General features: G+C 34.1%; 1 protein-coding gene across 2 annotated transcripts in view; it reads left to right on the top strand.

Moving 5' to 3' along the window:
- The window catches only part of LOC115429241 (proline-serine-threonine phosphatase-interacting protein 2-like), a 32,774-nt gene that overhangs the window by 798 nt on the left and 8,094 nt on the right, over window positions 1-23,882 (top strand). Inside the window, exons 2-8 of one of the 2 annotated variants that reach the window (XM_030148519.1) lie at window positions 2,471-2,571; window positions 7,272-7,346; window positions 14,444-14,478; window positions 14,599-14,705; window positions 14,794-14,856; window positions 20,100-20,192; window positions 22,619-22,664. In XM_030148519.1, the coding sequence (XP_030004379.1) occupies window positions 2,471-2,571; window positions 7,272-7,346; window positions 14,444-14,478; window positions 14,599-14,705; window positions 14,794-14,856; window positions 20,100-20,192; window positions 22,619-22,664 (520 nt within the window). The remainder of the gene's footprint in view (window positions 1-2,470; window positions 2,572-7,271; window positions 7,347-14,443; window positions 14,479-14,598; window positions 14,706-14,793; window positions 14,857-20,099; window positions 20,193-22,618; window positions 22,665-23,882) is intronic. The other variant, XM_030148520.1, reaches the window with a different exon arrangement.

The following is a 23,882-nucleotide window of genomic DNA, read 5'->3' as shown; positions in this document are numbered from 1 at the left end:
AACAGTTTTTTTTTTTTATGCAAAAAAACACAAAAAATATTTTCTTTTTCAATATACTACATAAAAAGTGGATCACATTATATTTGATTTTTTCATCCTGGCATATGTCAATGATTAACAACAACATTGGTTAATTTGCATTATTATTTTTGGCGCTAGGTCAAATGTTCAAAAACACTAGCATCTGTCACCAAGTGTGCCAAAAATGCATACCTATAAATCAAACTATTAAATATTATATATTGATTTATTTTTCTGCTCTAATTTGATTTTATTTAGTAAATCCAGCTCAGCCCTAATCATACAGATCAAATGGAAGGAATAGTGCATTTTCGGCACACTTGGCAGACAGATGCTAGTCTGGTCATTTTCTTTTGTTTACAATGTGCACATTTGAGTTGGTGGCCAGAATTTGAAAGATCATGCAAAAATGAACAACTTTTGAATTCTAACCATATTTAAATTGTGAAAAATAATATGAAGTTTTTTAACATGAAGTGCAAAGTGTGCCTAAAAGGCACACTCGGGTACCGGAGGGTTAAACAAAAAGTTGGGGTTTTTTTTGGCATATCATCTCCATGAAGTGAGTAATAACTGAGAAAACATCAGATTAGCTGCATTAAAATGTTTTTATTTCATAGTTTTCACACAGTATATCACTTTTGTTAATGCATTTTAAAGACGTGTTTCTTTGCTTCAAAAATTAAACTCATGGTGTCCAGCTGAGTGAACATTTTTGTAACTCCATAAAAAATAGGTTCATTAACCCTTTCATGCATGAATTATGAAAACCTTAATCAAGATTTTTTTCCAGAGTGTTTTTATTCCTCTTTAGGCATGAAAAAAAAAAAGCGATGGATTTTTTATGACTCTATTAAATCAAGGAGTTACAAAAATGTTCACTCAGCTGGACACCATGCGTTTGATTTTAGAAGCAAAGAAACATGCATTTACTGATATACTATGTGAAAACTATGAAATAAAAAACATTTTTAATGCTGCTAATCTGATGTTTTCTCACATTTTAATACATCTGCATGGAGATAATATGCAAAAAGACAAACAACTTTTTGTTTAGAAAAAAAAACCCAAAACTGTTTATTACAGTCAGTAACAATTAGCAATTTTTTACACTCCAACATGTTAGTGCAGATCAGGTTTATCTAGAACAGCAAAGTTACAGTAATGGTATGAATTGCAGTGTATGGGATGATGCACAAAACAACAAATCCATAAATATACAAGAAAACACCTTTGATCAGCTGTCCACTGTAGTGACCACTATGCATGAAAGGGTTAAAAAAATTCAGTCACATTGGTTTTTTCATGTCTAAAGAGGAATAAAAACACTCAGGGAAAAAAAAGAAAATCTCGACTACGGTTCTCATAATTCATGGATCAAAGGGTTAATACTGTAGTAAAGTCCGTAGTGCAGTTGTAGCGTCTTTTTTTCATCAAAATTAAATCAACTTAGGTTTTAGGTTAGTTTATTTCAGACACAGACATAATACAAAACATGAAACAAAAATAAAAATAATAATAAATAATACACAAATAAAAAAATCAAACAATAGAAAAATTATAATTATAATGATAAACAATACACAAAAAATCAAACAATAGAAAAAAAAAGACAAAAAAAAGAAAGAAACTTAAAGGTGACTGAACTCAAGACTGTAACAGAACTCAAATAACCACTAGATGCACCATGGGTTTGTGGTTTACGCAGTCAAAAATACAGTGTCCATATCATAGATGTAGTTCAAGTGGATTATTTTTAGGATTTTTAAGGCAAACAACAAACAAGGCCTTTTGTGCTGTCTGTCCTGCTCATCCTGTCTGACTGTGAATGACTGGTTTCTGGTTATCTGGTATAAAACCCTGGGCCCACCCAGGTGCATGCTGGTCTAAGTTGGTGCTCCCTATTTATACCCAGGTGCCCACGGTCTAAACCAATAAGAAAACACAAAACAAAAAGATGCTAAATACCAAAGAATGAAAGCAACAACCATGAAAATCAAAAAATATCATCTAAATATTAAACAAACAACAAAATAAACAATTAGCAAAAACTACTAAACTAGTAAACCAAAAAGATAAATTAACTTAAACAGACAGATAGCTCCTACAGTATTTGAACAGACTGATGATTACAGGCCTTCATCTGATCCAAATGATAGAGAGGTGCAGCTCAAAACATCAATTTACACTCTGTGTGTTGATTCCCAGCATTAAAATGTGGATTTTGTGTCTGCATGCTGTGATGCTTTTGACATCATGGTGTGAATTTAGAGAAACATTCAAGTTTAGACACGTCCTCTTTATAGTACAGGACTGGGGTTCCAGGAATAATAGAAGTGGTTTGTGGTAAAAGTCTGTCCTTTCTGTTTTGAAGTGAACTAATACAGTAAATGATGCAGCCTCTTCAAACAGACGGAACAGTCATTTAGTTCCATTTTATTATGAACAGAACACGGACCTGACCAGCACAGCAGGTTACGATGCCATTATCCAGTATCACAGCGACTGCAGGAGGACGTGCAAAGAGGTGGAGGAGTTCATGAAAGCAAGGTACAGCACACACAACGTACTGTAAACGACAGAAGGACTCTGACTGTAACCCATGAAGACCCAGGGCTGCTTTTATGACTGTTCCCAAACATGTTTTTCTCTCTATTTTAACCTTTCTGAAATGATGCATCACCACTGATTCTAATATTATCCTCTGTATTTTGCATTTTTTCAGTAAAAATCACGCATTTTCCTATATTTAATTCACTGATCATGTAGATGTTCATAAACCCTCAGATTAAAGTAGGTTATCACATCAGAGACAGAGAAAACTGAAGGGAAAAGTGACTTTTTCAGCAAAAACATCAGTAACTGAACATAAAAACTTTAACCATTCTTAAGTAATTTATCATCATTTGTTCTAATATTATCCTCTGTATTTTGCATTTTTTCAGTGAAAATCATGTATTTTCCCATATTGAATTCACTGATCATGTCAATTTTCATCAAAAACTCAGATTAAAGTTATTATTATTATATCAAAAACAGTGAAAACTGAAGAAAAAGTGACTTTTTCAGCAAAAATATCAATAACTGAACATAAAAACAAGTGTGTCCATCATCAACAGTATTTTACACCAATTATTTACATGTATTGATAGGATTAGTGGATCAACAGGTATTAAACAGTTCAAATCAGTTGGTGATTCAGTTCATTGGTGGATGTTTGGGTCTTTATGGGTTAATTTACAGTTAATATAACATCATCTGGAAAATCTGACTGTACTGTAAAACTTTTGTTGCAGTTCCCAAATGAATTTTTCCTCTCTATTTAACCATTCTTAAGTAATTTATCATAATTTGTTCTAATATTATTCTCTGTATTTTGCATTTTTTTCAGTGAAAATCATGTATTGTCCCATATTTAATTCACTGATCATGTAGATTTTCATCAAAAACTCAGATTAATGTTATTATTATTATTATTATTATTATTATTATTATTATTATTATTATATCAAAAACAGCAAAAATCTAAGAAAAAGTGACTTTTTCAGCAAAGATGTCAATATTTGAATGTAAAAATTAGTGTGTCCATCCACTGTCATTGATCCAACTCCATGGGTTTTACTGGTGAATCAATGTTGTAGAAGATGACAGTGTTTCCATGGTAACTACAGAGCCTCTGATCATCCAAATGGGTCATATCTGATGACCATGAAAAGATGAAGAACTGTATTTTACACCAATTATTTACATGTAATGATATAGATACAGATATTAAACATTTTAGATCAGTAGATGTTTGGGTCTTTATGGGTTAAAGTAAGAATACTACTTTAATTTACAGTACAGTCAGATTTTCCAGATGATCATATTAACTATCATCTTAAAAAAAGTTAACTGAAATTATAGCATGAACATAAAGTCATGGAAAAAATTCTTAGCCCACCCCTTGTTTTCTTCAGTTTCTTGTTCATTTTAGTGCCTGGTCCAACTAAAGGTCCATCTGTTTGTATAAATATAATGATAACAACAAAAATAGCTCATAGTAGTTTAATTTCAGAGCTGATATCTATCCATTTAACATGTTTTCTTGATAAAAAAAACAAAAAAACAAAATCACTTCAGTTCTTCCATCAGTATCTGTGTCATTGTACTGATAAAAACAGTGCTTTTATTCATTCCATGTTTTCTTTTCTGTCTGTTTTAGTCACATGATCCACACAGGAGTTAGGACTGGATTGCATAACTATTGTTTTTGATGACTTTTGATGGTCTAATAATTTTTTCCATGACTCTACATTAGGTTCAGGTTACACAAAGCAACATTACACACACAATATGTGTATATGGCAGTGGTTGGTTTGGTGTCTCAGTGGACTAAATCTGTAAAGCTGTGGTAAAGGTTTCACTTTTGCTACAATATGGTGGATCTGAAGGGAGGACAGGTGTCAGAGCAGGAAACTGATATGAAAATGAACTATAATTAATTACAATCAGGGGTGTAAGAAAATATCGGTTCTGCAATACATCGCGATATTTCACTTCATGATACTGTATTGATATTTTAAAGTATTTATTCAAATGCAGACATGGCGGAGATTCATTTTAATTTTTTGTTTTTCTTTTTTGTTTATCATGCTCTTATTTCTATATTCACATGGGTATTTTGTTCTGTTGTTTGTATTCTACAACAGTTGTATTGTGATGTTGCAGGTCATAAATGTAGTTTTTTGAAACTGATAACGGTTATTTCAGGCATCCTAAAATCCCTTTTTACTGTCTGAAAGAGGCAGATGTTTGGTTTTTTTTATTGTGAATGCACAAAAATAATGTTCTGATGTTGGATGATTCAGGGACTGAACACTATGTTTTGTTTTCACAAGAGAATATGAACATCTGAGCAGGATCTTAAATATGTAATGTCTGTAAAACTATATTTATTTAGTTATTTATTTGTTTGTTTTTTGTACTGGTAAAGCCACGTGTTAAACCTTTATTTATCCAAATCCTGCACTATAAGTTTTTCCCAGGAAATAATCTTTTAAAAAAAGAAACAAAAAAAAAATCACCTTGTTAACAGTATTGTGATATATCGTGATATATTGTATCGTGATCCTAGTATTGTGATTTGTATTGTATTTGCAGATTGTTGCCAGTACACAGCCCCACTTACAATAATCAAATAGAGGAACTTAACCAAGCGTCTTGCAAGTGTGACGTGCCTTGGGCTTAGAAATCATTATCATAAAGTGCAAATGTTTCAGACGTAAAAGGAGAAAGTATTTCATATCTGACTTTATTGCGAATTTGTTTCAAATCAGGAACAGAAAAAAGTTGCTAACTCACAACCCTTTGGTTTGCATTTTACACTTCCAATAATCTATAATGATTTTATGACAGAGTCATTTATCAAGTTTGACTTTTAAATTGTGAGTCTTTTGTTCCTGGGGTAATAATTAATCTTTGTCTATTTTTAGTTTTTGTGATGGTTTTGTCTTTCCTTCGTTCCCACATGCTGCTGCAGACGTCTTAAACTGCTGTAGCGGTAGAAAAAAAAAAAGTGTTTTGAAGAGACAGAACACTTTGGTGAAATCAAATCCAGGCCCAGCCATATGAAAGGACGATGTTAGAAGTTCCCTAGTGTTTGCATTTGTAAGTAATTTGAAAACCACATCATATGTGAGTCTGCAGCAGCCGTCACACTTAATGAGACAGAGGAACCATGTTAGAAATAAAGACAAACCCAATCTGCTGTGCTGCGTGGATGGAGTATGTGTAAATAAAGAGTGTAAGAAATGAGTCAAATATGATGTTTTTAACCCTTTATCAGTCAAGTGACTATTTTTGGTAATTACCACAGACATTACAAGACAGTAGTCGCTTTTCCATCGACTCTCAAATTGTGTGAATATAACTTGCGCATAAAAATATAAAGTGGGAAAAATGTACAGAACAATCTGTCTCACTTAGTTTGTAAGTGCATTCATGTATTTGACCCATTTGGTATTTTAACCCAAACAGACCCAGTGGTACTTTTGTGCTAGTTCCCAAATGAATTTGACTATTGAACCTTTCTTAAGTGATTTATCACCATTTATTCTAATATTCTCCTCTGTATTTTGCATTTGTTTAGTGAAAATCAGGTATTTTCCTATATTTAATTCACTGATCATGTAGATGTTCATAAAAGCTCAGATTAAAGTTGAGGTTTATTAGATCAGAAACAGAGAAAACTGAAGAAAAAGTGACTTTTTCAGCAAAATCTCTCATTAACTGAACATAAACCCAGTGTGTCCATCCACTGTCATTGATCCAACTCCATGGGTTTTACTGGTGAATCAGTGTTGTAGAAGATGACGGTGTTTCCATGGTAACTACAGAGCCTCTGAACGTCCAAATAGGTCATACTGTATCTGATGACCATGAAAAGATGACGAACTGTATTTTACACCAATTATTTACATGGATTGATAGGATTAGTGGATCAACAGGTATTAAACAGTTCAGATCAGTTGGTGATTTGGTTTGTTGGTGGATGTTTGGGTCTTTATGGGTTAATTTACAGTTAATATAACATCATCTGGAAAATCTGACCGTACTGTAAAACTTTTGTTGCAGTTCCCAAATGAATTTTTCCTCTCTATTTAACCATTCTTAAGTAATTTATCATCATTTATTCTAATATTATCCTCTGTATTTTGCATTTTTTCAGTGAAAATCATGTATTTTCCCATACTGAACTCACTGACCACGTCGATTTTCATCAAAAACTCAGATTAAAGTTATTATTATTATTATATCAAAAACAGTGAAAACTGAAGAAAAAATGACTTCTTCAGCAAAGATATCAATATTTGAATGTAAAAATGAGGTTGTCCATCCACTGTCACTGATCCAACTCCATGGGTTTTACTGGTGAATCAATGTTGTAGAAGATGACGGTGTTTTCATAGGTCATATCTGATGACCACGAAAAGATGACAAACTGTATTTTACACCAGTTATTTCCATGTATTGAAAGGATTAGTGGATCAACAGGTATTAGACATATTAGATCAGTAGATGTTTGGGTCTTTATGGGTTCAGTTCCATATAAATCTTGTTGTGTATTATGTAATTCATACTTTGACATTTGACTGTATCTATAATCTGGGAACTTCCCCTTTAATGAAACATAAACTAATGAAAAATTACAATCATAAGATAAATGCTCTAGCACATACTTCCTGTTCTGACTTTTTTTTTTTTTTCAGAGCATCGATCGAGGAGAAATACGCTAAAGATCTCCTTGGTTTGTCCAAGAAGGTGTGCGGCTACAATGAAATGAAGTAAGAGAACCCATGCTATTGCAACACATTTGCATCTTTTTACAGTCAACCCCAAATTATGAAAGATAATAGTGCAGGGGTGTCAAACATGTGTCCCAGGGGCCAAATGCGGCCCGCCAAAGGTTCCAATCCGGCCCGTGGGATGAATTTACAAAGTGCAAAAAATTTCACAGTCAAGGCTGCGGAACTCATTTTAGTTCAGGTTCCACATACAGACCAATATGATCTACAGTCAGATAATAACAGCAGAAGAACCGACAAAAAAGAATGACTCCAGATTTTCTTCTCGGTTTGATGTGAAAAAAATATTACATTATACCGATAAATAATGACAACTTCAAAGTGCAAAAAAATAACATTAAATTATGAAAATATTTACATTTACAAACTATCCTGTAACAATAAAATGTGAATAACTTGAACAAATATGACCAGCCTGAAATGTCTGAAGAAAATTCAGCACAATTTGAACTATTTTCCACCTGTTCCTCAGTGTTTAGTGTCTTTGTAGATCTGATCCATAATGCACATGTAGAAATGAGAAGTGGAGGCAGAATAGTGTTAAAAATGCACTTATTTTTCTTGAGAAATTTCAGGTTTTTTTCAGGTCATTCACATCATTGTTGTTTGGATGGTTTATAAAAGTAAGTATTTTCATAATTTAATGTTTGTTTGTTTTTCTACGCTAAAAAAAGACAAACATTTGGAGTTGTCATTATTTCTAGGTTATTCTGTTATTATTTGACTGCTCCGGCCCACTGTAGATCAAATCAGGCTGAATGTGGAACCTGAAAGAAAATGAGTTTGAGAACCCTGTATTAGTGTTTGTGCCTGATTCAGAAAGTGAAATAGAAGCAGTCAGTCCGCTCACTGAACATAGGATGGTTTAGACTTTGTGGTTGAAAAAGGTGACATTTCCTGATGAGCGTGTTCTGTGGAAATGCTGTGTTTCACCTTCAGTGGAGTGTGTTGTACTGTGCAACTGGGTGTGCTCAGTGTTCACCACAGGTCAGTCATATCCTGCAACACAACACTAATGAACAGTTTCTTTACCAGAGCCATAACAATACTGAACGCTGCACTGAAAGCCCAAACGGCCAAATTATAATGTGCAATAATATTCGACTGCTTCTATGGAACTGGTTCTATGAGGGGCTAAAAATTCACACCAGATGTCGACTAATGTTATGAAGCAAGTTTGGAAGCACTTTGGGTCTGTTTTAAAAATAAAGAAATACTGAGATAAAAGAGAAACTATTTTTCAGATAAAACACATTTTTAAAAATTATTTTACATTATATTTAATACAAAAATCCGCATGTAACACGGTGAAAAGGACACGAAAATTACACGCTACTGTTTTTTTGAATATCTTTTTATTCTCTCACAGGTACATTTTGGGAATTGAACTAATTATGCAAAAGGCAGAGTGTTTCACAAAAATGACCGCTGTTGCAAAATCATTTGTGATTTATGTGTTTAACTGGGCAGGTTCTGCATGTAACTCAAGTGGACACGATGGGTTACACCCGAAACCTGGAATGAGACTGAAATTCATGAAAAACCCATATGTCTGGATTAGAAAAACCACTAGGATCATCAAATTCTGTGTCTGTCTGTCTGTCTGTCTGTCTGTCCTATTCTATTCTATTCTATTCTATTCTATTCTATTCTATTCTATTCTATTTAATCTATCTATATATATAAGACCATTTACAGCCATGTGGCCCAGATCAAATGCACTGACACCTATAGATAGTTTTTCATGTCTCAATTTTGGCCCCAATATTTAATTAAAAAAAAAATCATTAAATTCTTATTTTATTTTTATATCATTTTTATACAAAAATCTGCATGTAACACGGTCAAAAGGAGACAAAAATTATGTACTACAATTTTTTTGAATATCTCTTTCTTCTCTCACAGGTACATTTTGGGAATTGAAATAATTATGCAAGGCAGAGTGTTTCACAGAAATGACCGCTGTTGCAAAATCATTTGTGATTTATTTGTGTTTAAATGGGCAGGTTCTGTATGTAACATGAGTAGACACCATGGGTTACACACGAAACCTGGAGTGAAACTGAGATTCATGAAAAACCTAAATGTTTGGATTAGAAAAACCACTGGGATCTTCAAACTTAACAGTGTCTTTATTTATAGTCTATATAAGACCATTTACAGCCATGTGGTCCAGATCAAATGCACTGACACCTATAGGTAGTTTTTCATGTCCCAGTTTTGGTCCTATTTTTGTACCCAGTATTTTATCAAAAATTCATTAAATTTTTATATTATTTTTATACAAAAATCTGCATGTAACACGGTGAAAAGGACATGAAAATTACGCTCTACTATTTTTTTGAATATCTTTTTATTCTCTCACAGGTACATTTTTGGAATTGAACTAATTATGCAAAAAGCAGAGTGTTTCACAAAAATGACCGCTGTTGCAAAATTATTCTTGATTTATGTGTTTAACTGGGCAGGTTCTGCATGTAACACAAGTGGACACGATGGATTACGCATGAAACCTGGAATGAGACTGAAATTCATGAAAAACCCGCAGTGAAAAAAATAAGACAAGAAAATATAATTAAAAAAAAAAAAAATCTACAATTTATCAAAGTAACATAAGCATAGAGCTTAATTGAATAAAAAACTGGATAAAGTATGAATAGGTGCAGTTATCAGTATGAACAGTATTATCAGTATTAACAGTATGAACAGTGTTATCAGTATGAACAGTAGGAACAGTATGTGTATGTATAAATGGACTCTTTTATGGAGCTGCACCCAAATTTCATTGCATGGAAATACACTGACAATAAAGTCTCTTATCTCACCACCATAACATTACTGTTGTGAAGTATAATTACTGTACTTCAGTAGTATTTTTAGGTATCTGTACTTGATTTATTTGACAGCTTTTTAAATTTTACTCTCTACATTTTAACACATCAGTTCTAATGCATCATTGTGCACCGTCGATGATCAAGATTTCAACATAAATGGACAACAACGTACATTATCAGATTAAAATGACATGAAAGTACACTCGCAGTCAATGAAAACTTTGAGACCATATTTTTCGACATAATTTTTATTTTGAAACCCTGAACTGGAATTTTTTCAAATGAATCATTTGTTTAGGATATGGGCATACAGTAACAAAAATCAAAAGTTTCAAGAATCATTTCAAAACAAAAAACTTAACAAAAGAAAATGGCACCTGCCAAACACGAAGTCCCAACAGTCAATACCAGGTATGGCCTCCGTTTACTTTGATGCAGGCGGCGATTCGTTGGCGCATGTTTTGGACTAGGCGTCGGATGGTGTCCTGCAGAATCCTGTTCCACTCTTGCTGTAGTGCCTGGATCAGCTGCTGCCTGGCTACGCCTGGCTGTATGACTCAACTTTCAACTTTATTTATCCTTAGAAAAGGAAATTCGGTGTGCAGCAGGGGTCATAAACACATAAGCACATACGCAGAAACAGCCCCCCCAGATGCCACCCCAATAAAATTACACAATACAAGACAACACACAATGAGCCACTCCCCTTCCCAACACAAGTTAAAAAAGGTCCAGTAGGGCAGTACACAAGTTAATTGCCATATGGCCATGGGCTTTCAAAAATAAATAATCACATAAAAAGATTTTAAAAATTGACGTATGAAGAAAAAGAAAAAAAAAACAAAAAACTAGATATCAGCTACTTGAATTCAGATTCCTAATAAAGGAGTCCCTAGCCCGTCCGGTTCTCAGTTGAGGAAGCCTAAAACGGCGACCAGAGGGGAGCAAATTAAACTCCCCAAAAAGTGGGTGATCAGGGCAGTTTAAAATTTGCTTGGCCTTACCGCTGACCCGTTTGTCATATACGTCCTGAGGCTGGGTTAGCTGGACCCCAACCACCTTTGATGCTACTGGAGCTCAAACCGGCCTCCCCCATACCCAGTGACCAGAGATGTTGTTCACGTGATAGACGTGGCATGATGCCGTTCACTGGACTAACAACGGTGGCCTTTTTTGGGCCTTTATATCGGCCTTCCAAACCAATCCTCAGATTGTGCAGATACCCACTGAGTACTGCTCAGTGTGTATTTGGTCCACTTCTGCAAAGAGACCAACCCATGTGCAATGAACCGTGACAACTCATCATTTTCTGAACTACCCCAGCACTAAGGCATCAATAAATCCACAATGAATAATTACAACCCCCTACAAGCAGAAATATGCAGACATTTATAGCTCAAAGTTTTTATTGACTGTCAGTATAAAAACAACAACATGAGAGTACTATGGAACATTAACTACAGATTAAAGAGAGGTTCGACTGTGTGGAGAAAAGGTGTCAGAATGCTTCTGTTCTGTTCCTGACACTGAAAACTGATTTGCACATTGGAGTGAAGTTTTGGTTTTTTTTTTTGTTTCATATTTATGGCACACTGATGTCAACATTAACCAGGTTTGTAAACACCATTACTTTTAGATTTGCATATTTTTTTTAGGAACAAATAACAATGAAACCAGACAAACAATACAATGAAAAGAATACTAAGACATAATCTGAATAAAATAATTAGGAGTGAAGTTTTTTATTCGACATTTTCATTGGCTCCACAATATCATGTGATGTTGTTTGCCACTGAAATATGCTTCAAAGACCTACTCTGACACTTCTGACTAGATTTCATTTCAAGTCTATTAGTCAGATGCAATTTTTTTTTTTGCTTGACTTCTCACTTTTTTATGAGCAATAAACAAAAATACAACCATGTATTTTCTGTATCAGCAAGTCTAGTTCTTCTACTGTCAGCAGTCACATGATCAGTGTGGGTTTTGTTTCTGTTGTTTCGGTTTTAAGGTGTTAAAGTAGGAAGAGAAAGGAAGAAGTAGTAAGAAGTAGTGAAGCAGGGAACATTCTCACACATTATAAAGCCTATTTCCAAGAAAAACAATTAAAAAGAAATAATAAAACTAAGATATGCATTTTTTTCATTTGTTTGAATCTTTATTAAACTGAGAAAATACAAAAAAGGCAAAGATTTTCATTGTTTTCCACTGAGCAACTTCATTTTTATTATTAAATTATGAACAACTATAGAACGATAGAACGATAGATGGATATAGAACGATAGATAGATAGATAGATAGATAGATAGATAGATAGATAGATAGATAGATAGATAGATAGATAGATAGATAGATAGATAGATAGATAGATAGATAGATAGATAGATAGAATCCAGCTCATGTTTCAGCTTATTTTCAGGTTCTACACGTCAAACATTTTCAGTAACAGATGTCACCTTATCATCTGTGATGGTCTGGGGCTGCATCGGTGTCCACACTGCTGACCTGCACATATGTGAAGTAGGGATGTAACAGTTACCAGTATAATGATAAACCGCAGTAAAATTCCCGACATTTAGTATTACTGTTTAAATTCTAATCATCATGATAACCATGTTTGATTACCACACTTTCAACACAAACATAACACTGGTCTACAAGGAAAATGCTTCCAGAATAAAAGTAATGAAATTTTACCACATGAGAGTCACTGATAAAGAAAAATCCAGTCAAAAATGCTGGTTGGCTGAACTTTCCAAGATACAGCCTTGGGTCAAAATGTGAAATTCAAGAATTAACGAGAGAATGGGTTTGACTCAAAAGGAATATTTGTCTCAGAGCTACAAGATCTACTTCAAAACACTGTCTGCACATTAGAATACATTCACTTTACAGGTTCTATTTAGTGGAAGATTTATAAAACTATTATATAAATGTACACAAACCAATATATATGTGGAATAACACTTTATCATATACCTTGAAAACATCAGCAAACCGGCACTTTTGTCATTTATTTTCCAATTAATCTTATTAAAATACGTAACATTTAGCACATTTAATGTCTGAAGCAAATCATTTCTAAAAAATTGTAGACCAGTGTAATATAGAAAATGGTCAAACAGTGTCCATAAGGCGTCATCTTTAATGCACATGTGTATGTTTGATGTTTACATGTTAATATTTGAATGTTTCTGCCACAGAGAGTACATTGTGCTGTTATTTTATTTGGGTTTTTTTGGTTTTGTTTGCTTGGATTTTTTTTTTTTTTTTTTCAAATACTATTTCATTGTGTGTATAAGTACTTTTTGAACATTTTGAGCACATTTCAACAATACTGCGATAATAACGATAACCGTGATAATTTTGGTCACAATAACCGTGATATGAAATTTTTGTATCATTACATCCTTAGTGTGAAGACATAGACTGGATATTTTATTGTGATATCTGTTCCTGAAGTTTGTCGTTCTTTCAGCAGGATGACACCAGACCTCATTCTGCACCACTTACATAAAAATTCAAGCAAATAAAAAGTCAGAATTTTTTGTTTTTATGACAAAATAGCTTAACAATGTAGCTTGGTTAGGGGGCGTTACACTGTAAGCCCGGATAAGCAGAGTTTACTCAAAAAATCTGAGGCAAGTGATTGCACTTAAATGATTTGAGTAATGATCGACTAATCATTTGGTTTAAGTAGGTTCAACTTTAATGCTAAAAGTATTGAACTTAAACTATTAAGTAGAAAACACTAAAAGACAAGTTATTTGTACTTATCGTACGTATTTGTATTTATCTGTTGTAAAATCAACCCCACTATACAACCATTTAACTCAGCATTTTAGCTTACACTGACTAATTTTCTCAATTGCAGCCAGATTAATTTATCATTGACTAAACAACTTTTTTTAAGACAACCAAACTCAAAATCCTATTCTTGACTTGAGTAGTTATGAAATTATTTAACTTAGTATACTGTAGTACGAATGGAAGTTGGTCTAAGTCATTTGCCAGTACAAGACATAATTTTGATTTGACAAAATGTTAAAAATCCCATTGTACATCAGCAGTTTTAGATGAACAGTAAACCCATAGTTCTTCCTCTGGCTCTGACTCATGGTGCAGCTGTACAAAAAATACAAAAACAAACACAAAAAGGCCAATAAACACTGCCATACACACATTGTGTGTGTGTGTGTGTGTGTGACAGGTATTCAACATTAAATTATTTTTGTTTTTTAGCACGCTGAAAAGGTCACTGGACATGTTCAAGTTACGTAAGTGCTTAGTATTTTTTTAATCTTTATAGTAGCCCACTTCAGTTTCTATCATTCAGTTGTGTTTAAGAACCTGGTTTGTGTGTAGTGAACCGTCTAAATCCTGTTTTTACTGCGCAGAGACTGAACACGTTAGCCTCGCTCACCTGCAGCTGGCGCAAAACATGAGAGACGAGGCCAAGAAACTGGAGGAATTTCGAGAAAAACAACGAGAAGCCAGAAAGAAGGTTTGCACTTTTACCAGCAGCGTAAAAGTCACTGAAATAACTGTAGCATCTGAACAACAGCAGTGAAGTTCCAACCGTGTCGTTACAGGTGGAACAACAGATGGACGCTCTCCACAAACAGAAGGCGCTACAGTTTAAGAAGACGATGGACGTGAGTACAAAGCCAATACTCGTCACTTACAACAACCACAGTGTATTATTATACTGTAGATATTTGGAGACTTCTCAGATCGGGTCTGGGTTTGGCCTGGGAGAAGCAGATTATCCACAGGACGATGAAGACCGCATGATTCAAGACAATTAGGCTGAAAAAGCGACATTTTAAGTAGAGGTGTAACAAAATATTGGTTCTGCAATATATCATGATATTTCCTTTCACAATACTGTATCGATATTAAAAAGTACTGTATCGATATTTTTAGTTCTTCAATCAAATGCAGACATTGTGGAGGTTCATTTTTTGTTTTTTTTTGTCTTTCTTATTTGTTTATATTTTATTTATTGTTATTTAACACTCTTATTAAATAATGTTAGTTCCTTTGTTGGGATTTCAGAAAAATAATGTTAGTTAATGTCAGTTACTATCTGAATTTTTTGTCTCTCAATTTACCTATGTTCATAAATTTAGAAGAAAACAAAAATTCAGGTGCAAAAAATTCAGAAGCAAAAAAATCAGATGCACAAAATTCAGATCACACATCCAGGACACCAAGGAAAAGCAATCAATTCTATCTCAAGTTGAACCGACAGCCAGCCAATTGAGTTACGTTAGGTTGGTCAGGTGACGCCGATGCAGGAAGATGGTCAGCGCGGATGTGTGATCAGAATTTTTTGCTTCTGAATTTTTTGCATCTGAATTTTTTGCATCTGAATTTTCTGCATCTGAATTTTTTAGCATCTGAATTTTCTGCATCTGAATTTTTTTTCATCTGAATTTTTTGCATCCGAATTTTTTTTTCTAAATTTATGAACATAGTTGAATTCAGAGACAAAAAATTCAAATGCTTAATTTCAATGCAAAAAAAATTCAGTGCTAGAAATTCAATGGCTTTTATAATTCAAAATCTGATGAGACAGATTTACTTCCATATATCCGTCCACATGTACTTCAGATGCAAATGTATTTGTCCAAAGGCTCTACTATCTATTATGACAAGAGTCTGTATGTAACTCAAATGTAATACAGAAGTCATGTAACACATTACAATTCTGAGACAGTAATATTGTAAGGTAAGGAATTACTTTTAAATAACAGTAACGAGTTAGTTTGTTTTTTTAGTTTAGTTTATTTTGAATATGCAGAAACAAAAGTAATCCTACTTAGTCCTTAGAAATAAAACAGATTACAAGAAAACATGAAAAAACATAGACATACCAAGGTTCTAATAGTTTTGGATTTTTCATTATAATTTACTTTTGTTTAATTTTACTTTTTTTTTCTCTAATTCAGTTCGTTTTAATTAGTTTGTAGAGCAGGTTTGATAGTTACCTCCGCCCGGTGGTATTGTGATCACTTTGCTTTGTGTGTTTGCGCATTTGTGTGTTTGTTTGTTTGTTAGTAAGATAACTCAAAATGTTACGAATGGATTTTCATAACATTTTCAGGAAATGTTGATACTGGCACAAGGAACAAATGATTAAATTTTGGTGATCAGGGGGGTGGGGGGGCAGATCTGTCTTGGTGGAGGTCTGCGCTCTCCAAGTGCTTTTCTTGTTATCATTATTATCACTTTTTTCTGATCAGTACTCTATTTTAAAAATGTGTATTTGTGTTTGTCTGTGCAATAACTGTTTTTATATGTTTTAGCAGTGTTTATGTTTTGTTTCTGTTTTTAATTCATGTCTTTTTCTAACTCTGTGACTCAGGGAAATGCACAAGATTTCCAATGTACCTATACTGCGATGTATCTGTGCAAATGGCAAATAAAGTCTATTCTATTCTATTCTATTCTATTCTAAAGATACAGGTGTGGCACCAGTTTGTTTTTTTTTTTTATGTTTTATGCTTTTATGCATTTATGTTTTTATGTGATAGGTAGAAAACACACACGTTATCTTTTAATTCTACTTTTTTTTTTTTAAATCTAACTTATTCTTGGGGGGAGGGGCAGATCTGTCTTGGTGGAGGTCTGCGCTCTCCAAGTGCTTTTCTTGTTTTTATTAGTTTTCATTATTTTCTAAATGCTTAGTTCTAGTGTTAATTTTAGTTTTGTTGTCTCTTTTCTCTTCTTCTCTGTCGTCATATTCAAATAAATCCCAGGCAGGACTCTGCTGCTTTAGTCTCCATGTTTCCAGGTAGAGTGGGGACCAGAAGACGACTGGAAACCACAAGTGAACACAAGTGACGGACCGTTAAATATCATATGGTGCCAGTGGCTAAAATTGCTTGAGGGAAATAAATCGATTTCGTATCAATCCGACATTGACAAAGACGAAAACGAAGGGAATTTTATCCATAATTTTTAGACGTTTTAGTTCATTTTGTAAGCACACAATACAGTTTCAGTTAGTTATTGTTTTTTCTTTTAATCATAGTTTTTTTTAATTTCAGTTACGAAAATGTTTTTACAATTCTAGTTTTCGTCATTTCGTTAGTTTTCGTTAACGTTAATGACCTTGATACATACAGTACATTAAAACAAAGTATGACTTCATTTGCATATTCAAAAACGAGTGGGAGGAAGTATAACAAGTAATCCGTAAAGTACAGTTTGGAAGTAACTTGCACGACACAGTATATTCAGTTACCTGTGCTCCTGTGACTGAATCCACCTGTAGAAAAACAGAAGTGTGTGCACACTAAGCAGCTGATGAGGAATCCGTGTCGGAAAAGTTTCACATGTATTGTGAAAACGGTGAGAAGGTCATAATCATTCTTCTGTGTTCTTCCTCTTTGGTGGGGGGGGGGGGGGGGGGGGCGGCTCTGTCTGGGAAGTAGACCACATGGCATCACCCAACACCATTAAACCCATTAGCAGAAGGAGAACTACTTCACTCAAAGCAGTTAACTGTGAAATATGTTCGTCTGTGGCACTGAAGGAGCTGGTTATTAGTGGATGTAATCATGAACAAACTGTAATAATAATAATCATAATAATAATAATAATTTATTTGTAAAGCGCTTTCAATCAAAGTGCTGTACAGATATAAAATCACTCACAATAAAACATAAAAGCTAAAAACATTAACAGTAAAAGCACATCAAGACTTATAACACAGAGTAAACAAGTGGGTCTTGAGCTTTGCTTTAAAAACATCCACAGAGCATGCCTGCCTTATGTCCAGAGGAAGACTGTTCCAGAGTGTTGGCGGACGGAAAGAAAAGGCTCGCTCACCGACATGAACAAACTGTGTGTGTTTACAGTCAGACTGACCACAGACCATCTGTCTCATCAGCTGTGGGGCTGTTTGAAACTTCTGTGATGATGAGGATACGTTTACAAATGGGTGCTTCTATGAAACTGGTACCTATCGCATTGATTTTAAAATTTTAATGTTTGCTTTTAAAGCTTTAATCCAGGGCTCTCAAACTCATGTTCTTTCAGGTTCCACATTCAGCTTGATTTGATCTCCAGTGGGCTGGACCAGTCAAATAATAACAGAATAACCTAGAAATAATGACTACTCCAAATTTGTCTTTGTTTTATTAAAAAAAAACTAAATTATGAAAATACTTACTTTTATAAACTATCCAAACAAAAAAGATGTGAACTAGAAGCACTTGGAGAGCACAGACCGCTGCCAAGGCAGATCAGTGCCCCCCCCCACCCCCCACCCACCCACCACCACCAATATTTAATCATTTGTTCCTTGTGCCAGTATCAACATCTCCTGAAATTTTCATCCAAATCCGTCCTTAACTTTTTGAATTACCTTCCACACACACAGACAGACAAACCAACGCCAGCAAAAACATAACCTCCTTGGCGGAGGTAATAACCTGAAAAAACTGAAATTTCTTAAGAAAAGTAAGTGCAATTTTAACGAGAAAAGCACTCGGAGAGCGCAGACCTCCGCCAAGACAGATCTGCCCCCCCCGATCCCCACCAAAATTTAATCATTTCTTCCTTGTGCCAGTATCAACATTTCCTGAAAAGTCATGAAAATCTGTCCATAACTTTTTGAGTTATCTTGCTAACAAACAAACAAACATGCAAACACACAAAGCAAAGTGATCCCAATACCTCCTGGCAGAGGTAATAATATTCTACCTCCACTTCTCATTTGTCCATGTGCATTATAGATCAGATCTGCAAAGACACCAAACACTGAAGAACAGGTGGAAAATAGTTCAAACTGTGCTTAATTTTCTTTAGACATTTCAGGTTGTTCATATTTGTTCAGGTTATCCACATTTTTATTGTTTCAGGAAAGTTTGTAAATGTAAATATTTTCATAATTTAATGTTATTTTTTGCACTAAAACAAATTTTAAAATTTGAAGTTGTCACTGTCTAACTACGTATATCTGTCTAGCGGTCTGTCTTGGCGCAGGTCTGTGCTCTCAGAGTGCTTTTCTTGTTAGCTGCACCAGGAGGTGTTGTGATCACTTTGCTTTGTGTGTTTGCGTGTTTGTTTGTTTGTTTGTTTTTTAGCAAGATAACTCAAAAAGTTATAGACAGATTTTGATGAAATTTTCAGGAAATGTTAAACTGGCGCAAAGAACAAATGTTTTCATTGTTTTTCAGTGTCATCTTTTAAGTCATTTCTTAAAATGCATTTTTATAGATTTGCCTTCATGTGATGTCTTGTTTTAATGTTGAATATTTAATGTTACCCTGTTTTGGTTATTCATTTATATTGATATACATGATGTTGTTTTATTCCACTCTTTCATTTCACATTTGACAGCATCATGTTCTGTTATTTCTGCCCTCTCCACTGTGATACATTCAAAGTTAGTCATGTTTGCTGTACTCATCTCTTTTATGTGTTGTTTGCTATGTTTTTATTCTGCTGTTGTGCACTTTTGCTTTGTCTGTCAAAGCACTTTGGAAACTCAGTTTTTAAAGGTGCTATATAAATAAAATTATTATAAGTTATTCTTATTGGTTTTGTAACTGGAAAAGCACTCAGAGAGCACAGAAGGCAGATCAGTTCATGCTTACCCCCCCCCCCCCCCCCCCCCACCACCACCACCACCCCACCCCACCCCACCCCGGTCACCACCAAAATGTAATTATTTGTTCCTTGAGCCAGTGTCAACATTCCCTGAAAATTTCATCCAAATCTGTCCATAACTTTTTGACGTATCTTGCACACGGACAGACAGACAAACCCCCCTGAAAACAGCCCCCCCCCTTGGCAGAAGTAATGCATGTGTTCAGCTGTAAACAGACTTTACGGACACCCTGTATGGATCTGTATTAAAGCATTTCATTCTGTAATTCTTTAGTCGAAGAAAACCTATGAGCAGAAGTGCAGAGATAAAGAAGAAGCAGACCAGAATGTGAATCGAAACACCAACAACACCAAGCACATGGACAAGGTACAGTAGAAAGGATGCATTTCCTTATTTTTACACCAGCTAAAGTGCATTTACTTTGCATTTACTTCACTTTTACACTTAGTACATTTAGACTGTGGTTCACTCAGCAAGTGAGTATTTAGTATCTCAGTAGCCTCATTGTTGTTTTTTTAACCTCCTGACACTGCTGTGTCACTTTACGCAGATACCACAATTCAGCCAAAAATATAATAATGCTAAGAGGCTAACAAACTCAGCATGGATGTAACTTTCATTTGGGGGGGTTGAGTATCAAGCAAATGCCTTTTCTGCCTCAGTTTAAACAGGAAAAGTCTTAATTTATGTGAAAAAAACAAACAAGCAAGCCAAGCATTAGGTAAGAATTCAATATATAGTGGAATTTCATAAGTTTTCAGGCATGTTGTACTGCTTTGAAATCATTATTTTTCAGTCTTCTCATTGAATGTTACCCCTCCTTTGATAAACCTCTACACAGCTGTTAGAGAATGACGCATTGTTTAAAAACTCAGCCGCGGATAATTATATTTTGGCTCAAAAATAATAATAATTATTATAATAACTACCTAATGTTTATAGTTTTGGAAATACAAAAAGTGCTGAAGAAAGTAGACGTCACATGTAGCACTCTGACTGACAGTATAGTGTTTGACTACGTGGACAAATATCCTGAAATCTAATGTTTAAGGATGGGTATAGATGGGGGCTTCTATGAAACTGGTCCTAAAAACAGGACATGGGGGGCAAAAATTCAAACCAGATGTAGACTAATGTTATGAAGTTTGGAAGCACTTTGGGTCTGTTTTAAAAATAAATACTTACTGAGATAAAAGAGAAGCTATTTTTCATATAAAAGACATTTTTAGATTATTTTACATTATGTTTAATACGAAAATCCACATGTAACACGGTCAAAAGAACACAAAAATTACGTGCCACTGTTTTTTTGTTTTTTTTTTAATATTTCTTTATTGTCTCACAGGTACATTTTGGGAATTGAACTAATTATGCAAGGCAGAGTGTTTCACAAAAGTGACCACTGTTGCAAAATCATTCGCGATTTATATGTATTTAAATGGGCAGGTTCTGCAAGTTCATTGATAAATCATTCTTGTTTCTTGACTTTTTATTATTGCTTAATTTATCCTTACATTATTTCTTGCAATACTGTTTGGGCGGCAACCTGTCCCACGTATCTCAATAAGATTCTCTTAATTCAAAAGAAATTTTTAAGAATGATCAGTTTTTCTCAGAGACTCCACTCATCTGCTCCTCTTTTCCAAAAATTCAATCTTCTCTCAGTTTTTGATGTGAACGTTTCCCAGACCTGTGTCTTCATGTACAAATATGTTCACTTAACTCATATTCTTCCTAAAGTTTTTCACAATTTCTTTAAGTTGTCTTCTGTTATTCACAACTTTCCGACACGATTTTCAAGCAAATTTTCTCTTCCGTACTGCCGAACTTCAGTCTGTTAGTATTCTCTGAAATATCGTGGACCAAATCTGTGGAATAATCTAAGACCTGAACTTCAATCAACATCGACTTTATCATTGTTTAAAAAGCATCTGAAAAGGACTTTAATTCATGAAAAAATGTAAAGCTGTGTATCACTCGATTTGTATTTGATGATTTGTAATGTGGATTACATTTTTACTGTTTTTACTTTAGTTTATTATTTTAGTTATATTGTATTTTTAAATTCTTTTTGTGTGTATTGTTCATTTCGGGGGAGGTATTCATATAAACCTTCTTTTTTGGCTTCTAACCTCTCCTGCACAATTTTGTTACTTGTTTGAATGTTGTTGTTTTTTCTATTGCTGTTTTATGTTGTGCAAATAAATTAACAATTAACAATCAACAATGTAATGCAAGTGGACACGATGGGTTACACACTGAACCTGGAATGAGAAAACCTCCATGTCTGGATTAGAAAAAAACACTAGAATCATCGAATTTCACACAGTGTCTTTATTTATAACTTTTTATAAGACCATTTACAGCCATGTGGTCCAGATCAAATGCACTGACACCTATAAGTAGCTTTTCAGGTCCCAATTTTGGTCCTATTTTTGGCCCCAGTATTTTATTAAAAATTCATTAATTTTGGGATGGCTCAGAGCAAGAGTATGAATTTGTTTTTTTGCATTTATCTGAGGTCATCATTAGGTCCATCCTGGGGGGATATATGTCTAAATTTCTCTTTTATTATTGGGTCTAAAAAGCTGGAAAAGTGCCAGGTACCAAAATAAACCCAGTTTCATAGAAGCACCCAGATGTAAACCCTGCACCTTATGTCCTGTTTCAGATCACAGTGTTGTACCAGTGGAAAGCTCTATGTACACACTGTAAAAGGAAATGTAAATGCACTGTTAGTTCACTAATATCCCCTTTACTAATTTGATCTGTCATTTCCTCTGACCTTTCAGCTTTATGCAAAAGCACAGCAGGCCAAACAGAACGCAGAAGAAGCAGGTACGCTTGAAAAAAAACAGCTCCTCTGTACCTCCTCACCTACATTTGGACTTGGGTAAAGAAATGTGTAAGAAATAGGGCTGTAAGAAAATATCGGTTCTGCAATATATCGCAATATTTTATCTCATGATACTGTATCGATATTAAAAAGAACTGTATCAATATTTTTAGGTATTTATTCAAATGCTGACATGGCATAGGTTCATTTTTGTTTTTCAGTTTTCTTTATTGTTTATGTCTTACTTATTATTATTTATGGTAGTTCCTTTGTTGGGATCGCATAAAAATAATGTTCTGGGGTTAGTTCTGAACTAATAGAATATGAACATTTGAACAGGATCTTCAACTGTAATGTCAGTAAAACAGAATTTAAGTTTTAACACAGGAAAATTTTTTCTGATATAGCATTAGATCCTGTTCTAATCAAATTAAAATGTGTTTAGTATTTGTGCAGATTTCTGGTGTAATCCAACTCTTCCAGGAAATAATCATTTCAAAAAAAGAAACAAAACCAATAAAAAATGGCCTTTTTAACAGTATCATGATATATCGTGATATATTGCATCGTGATCTTAGTATTGTGATTTGTATCGTATCACCAGATTCTTGCTGATACACAGCCTTAGTAAGAAAACAAGGAATATTTGAAAGAGTCTAAGCTTATCAATCTGATATATGTAATTCCATTTTACTTTGCACTTTACAGTTTATTGTTGCATTTTACTGTTTTATTGCCCGAAGCTTCTACCATATCTGATTTTTTATGTTTGTAATTTATTATATATAGTGTGTTTGCGCTTGTATTCTTTTGTTAATCTTATATTCTATTATATTCAGCCACTGATATTGTCAAAATGTTCATTTTTGTTACCAATGTTACGCCCTAGTCTATGGGTAAAAAAAGGCATAACCTAAAATGACTCCCCACTCGATTCCCACTCCCAAGGAAGACTGTGACAAATAATGTTAGATTAAAACTGAGCAGCAGTTTATTTAATGTAGGGTGAGCAGTGACAAAAATAACAAACAAAACCAACTCAATCACTCTGTACTTCCCAAATAAAAATAAAAGAACAAAAAATACACAGAACTAACCTGGCCTCCTAGCTCAAAAACAGGAGAAAACGTGATGAAAATAAAATTGACTTCTCACCCTAAACAAGTGCTGCAGTGTCCATAAACTATTTACGATGTGCATAAATACAGAATTCAAAATGT

This window comes from Sphaeramia orbicularis, chromosome 12 (genome assembly GCF_902148855.1).
Source record: "Sphaeramia orbicularis chromosome 12, fSphaOr1.1, whole genome shotgun sequence".
Lineage (NCBI taxonomy): Eukaryota > Metazoa > Chordata > Actinopteri > Kurtiformes > Apogonidae > Sphaeramia > Sphaeramia orbicularis.
The sequence above is the reverse complement of the archived record's forward strand: the minus strand, read 5'-3'. Positions and strand labels throughout refer to the sequence as shown.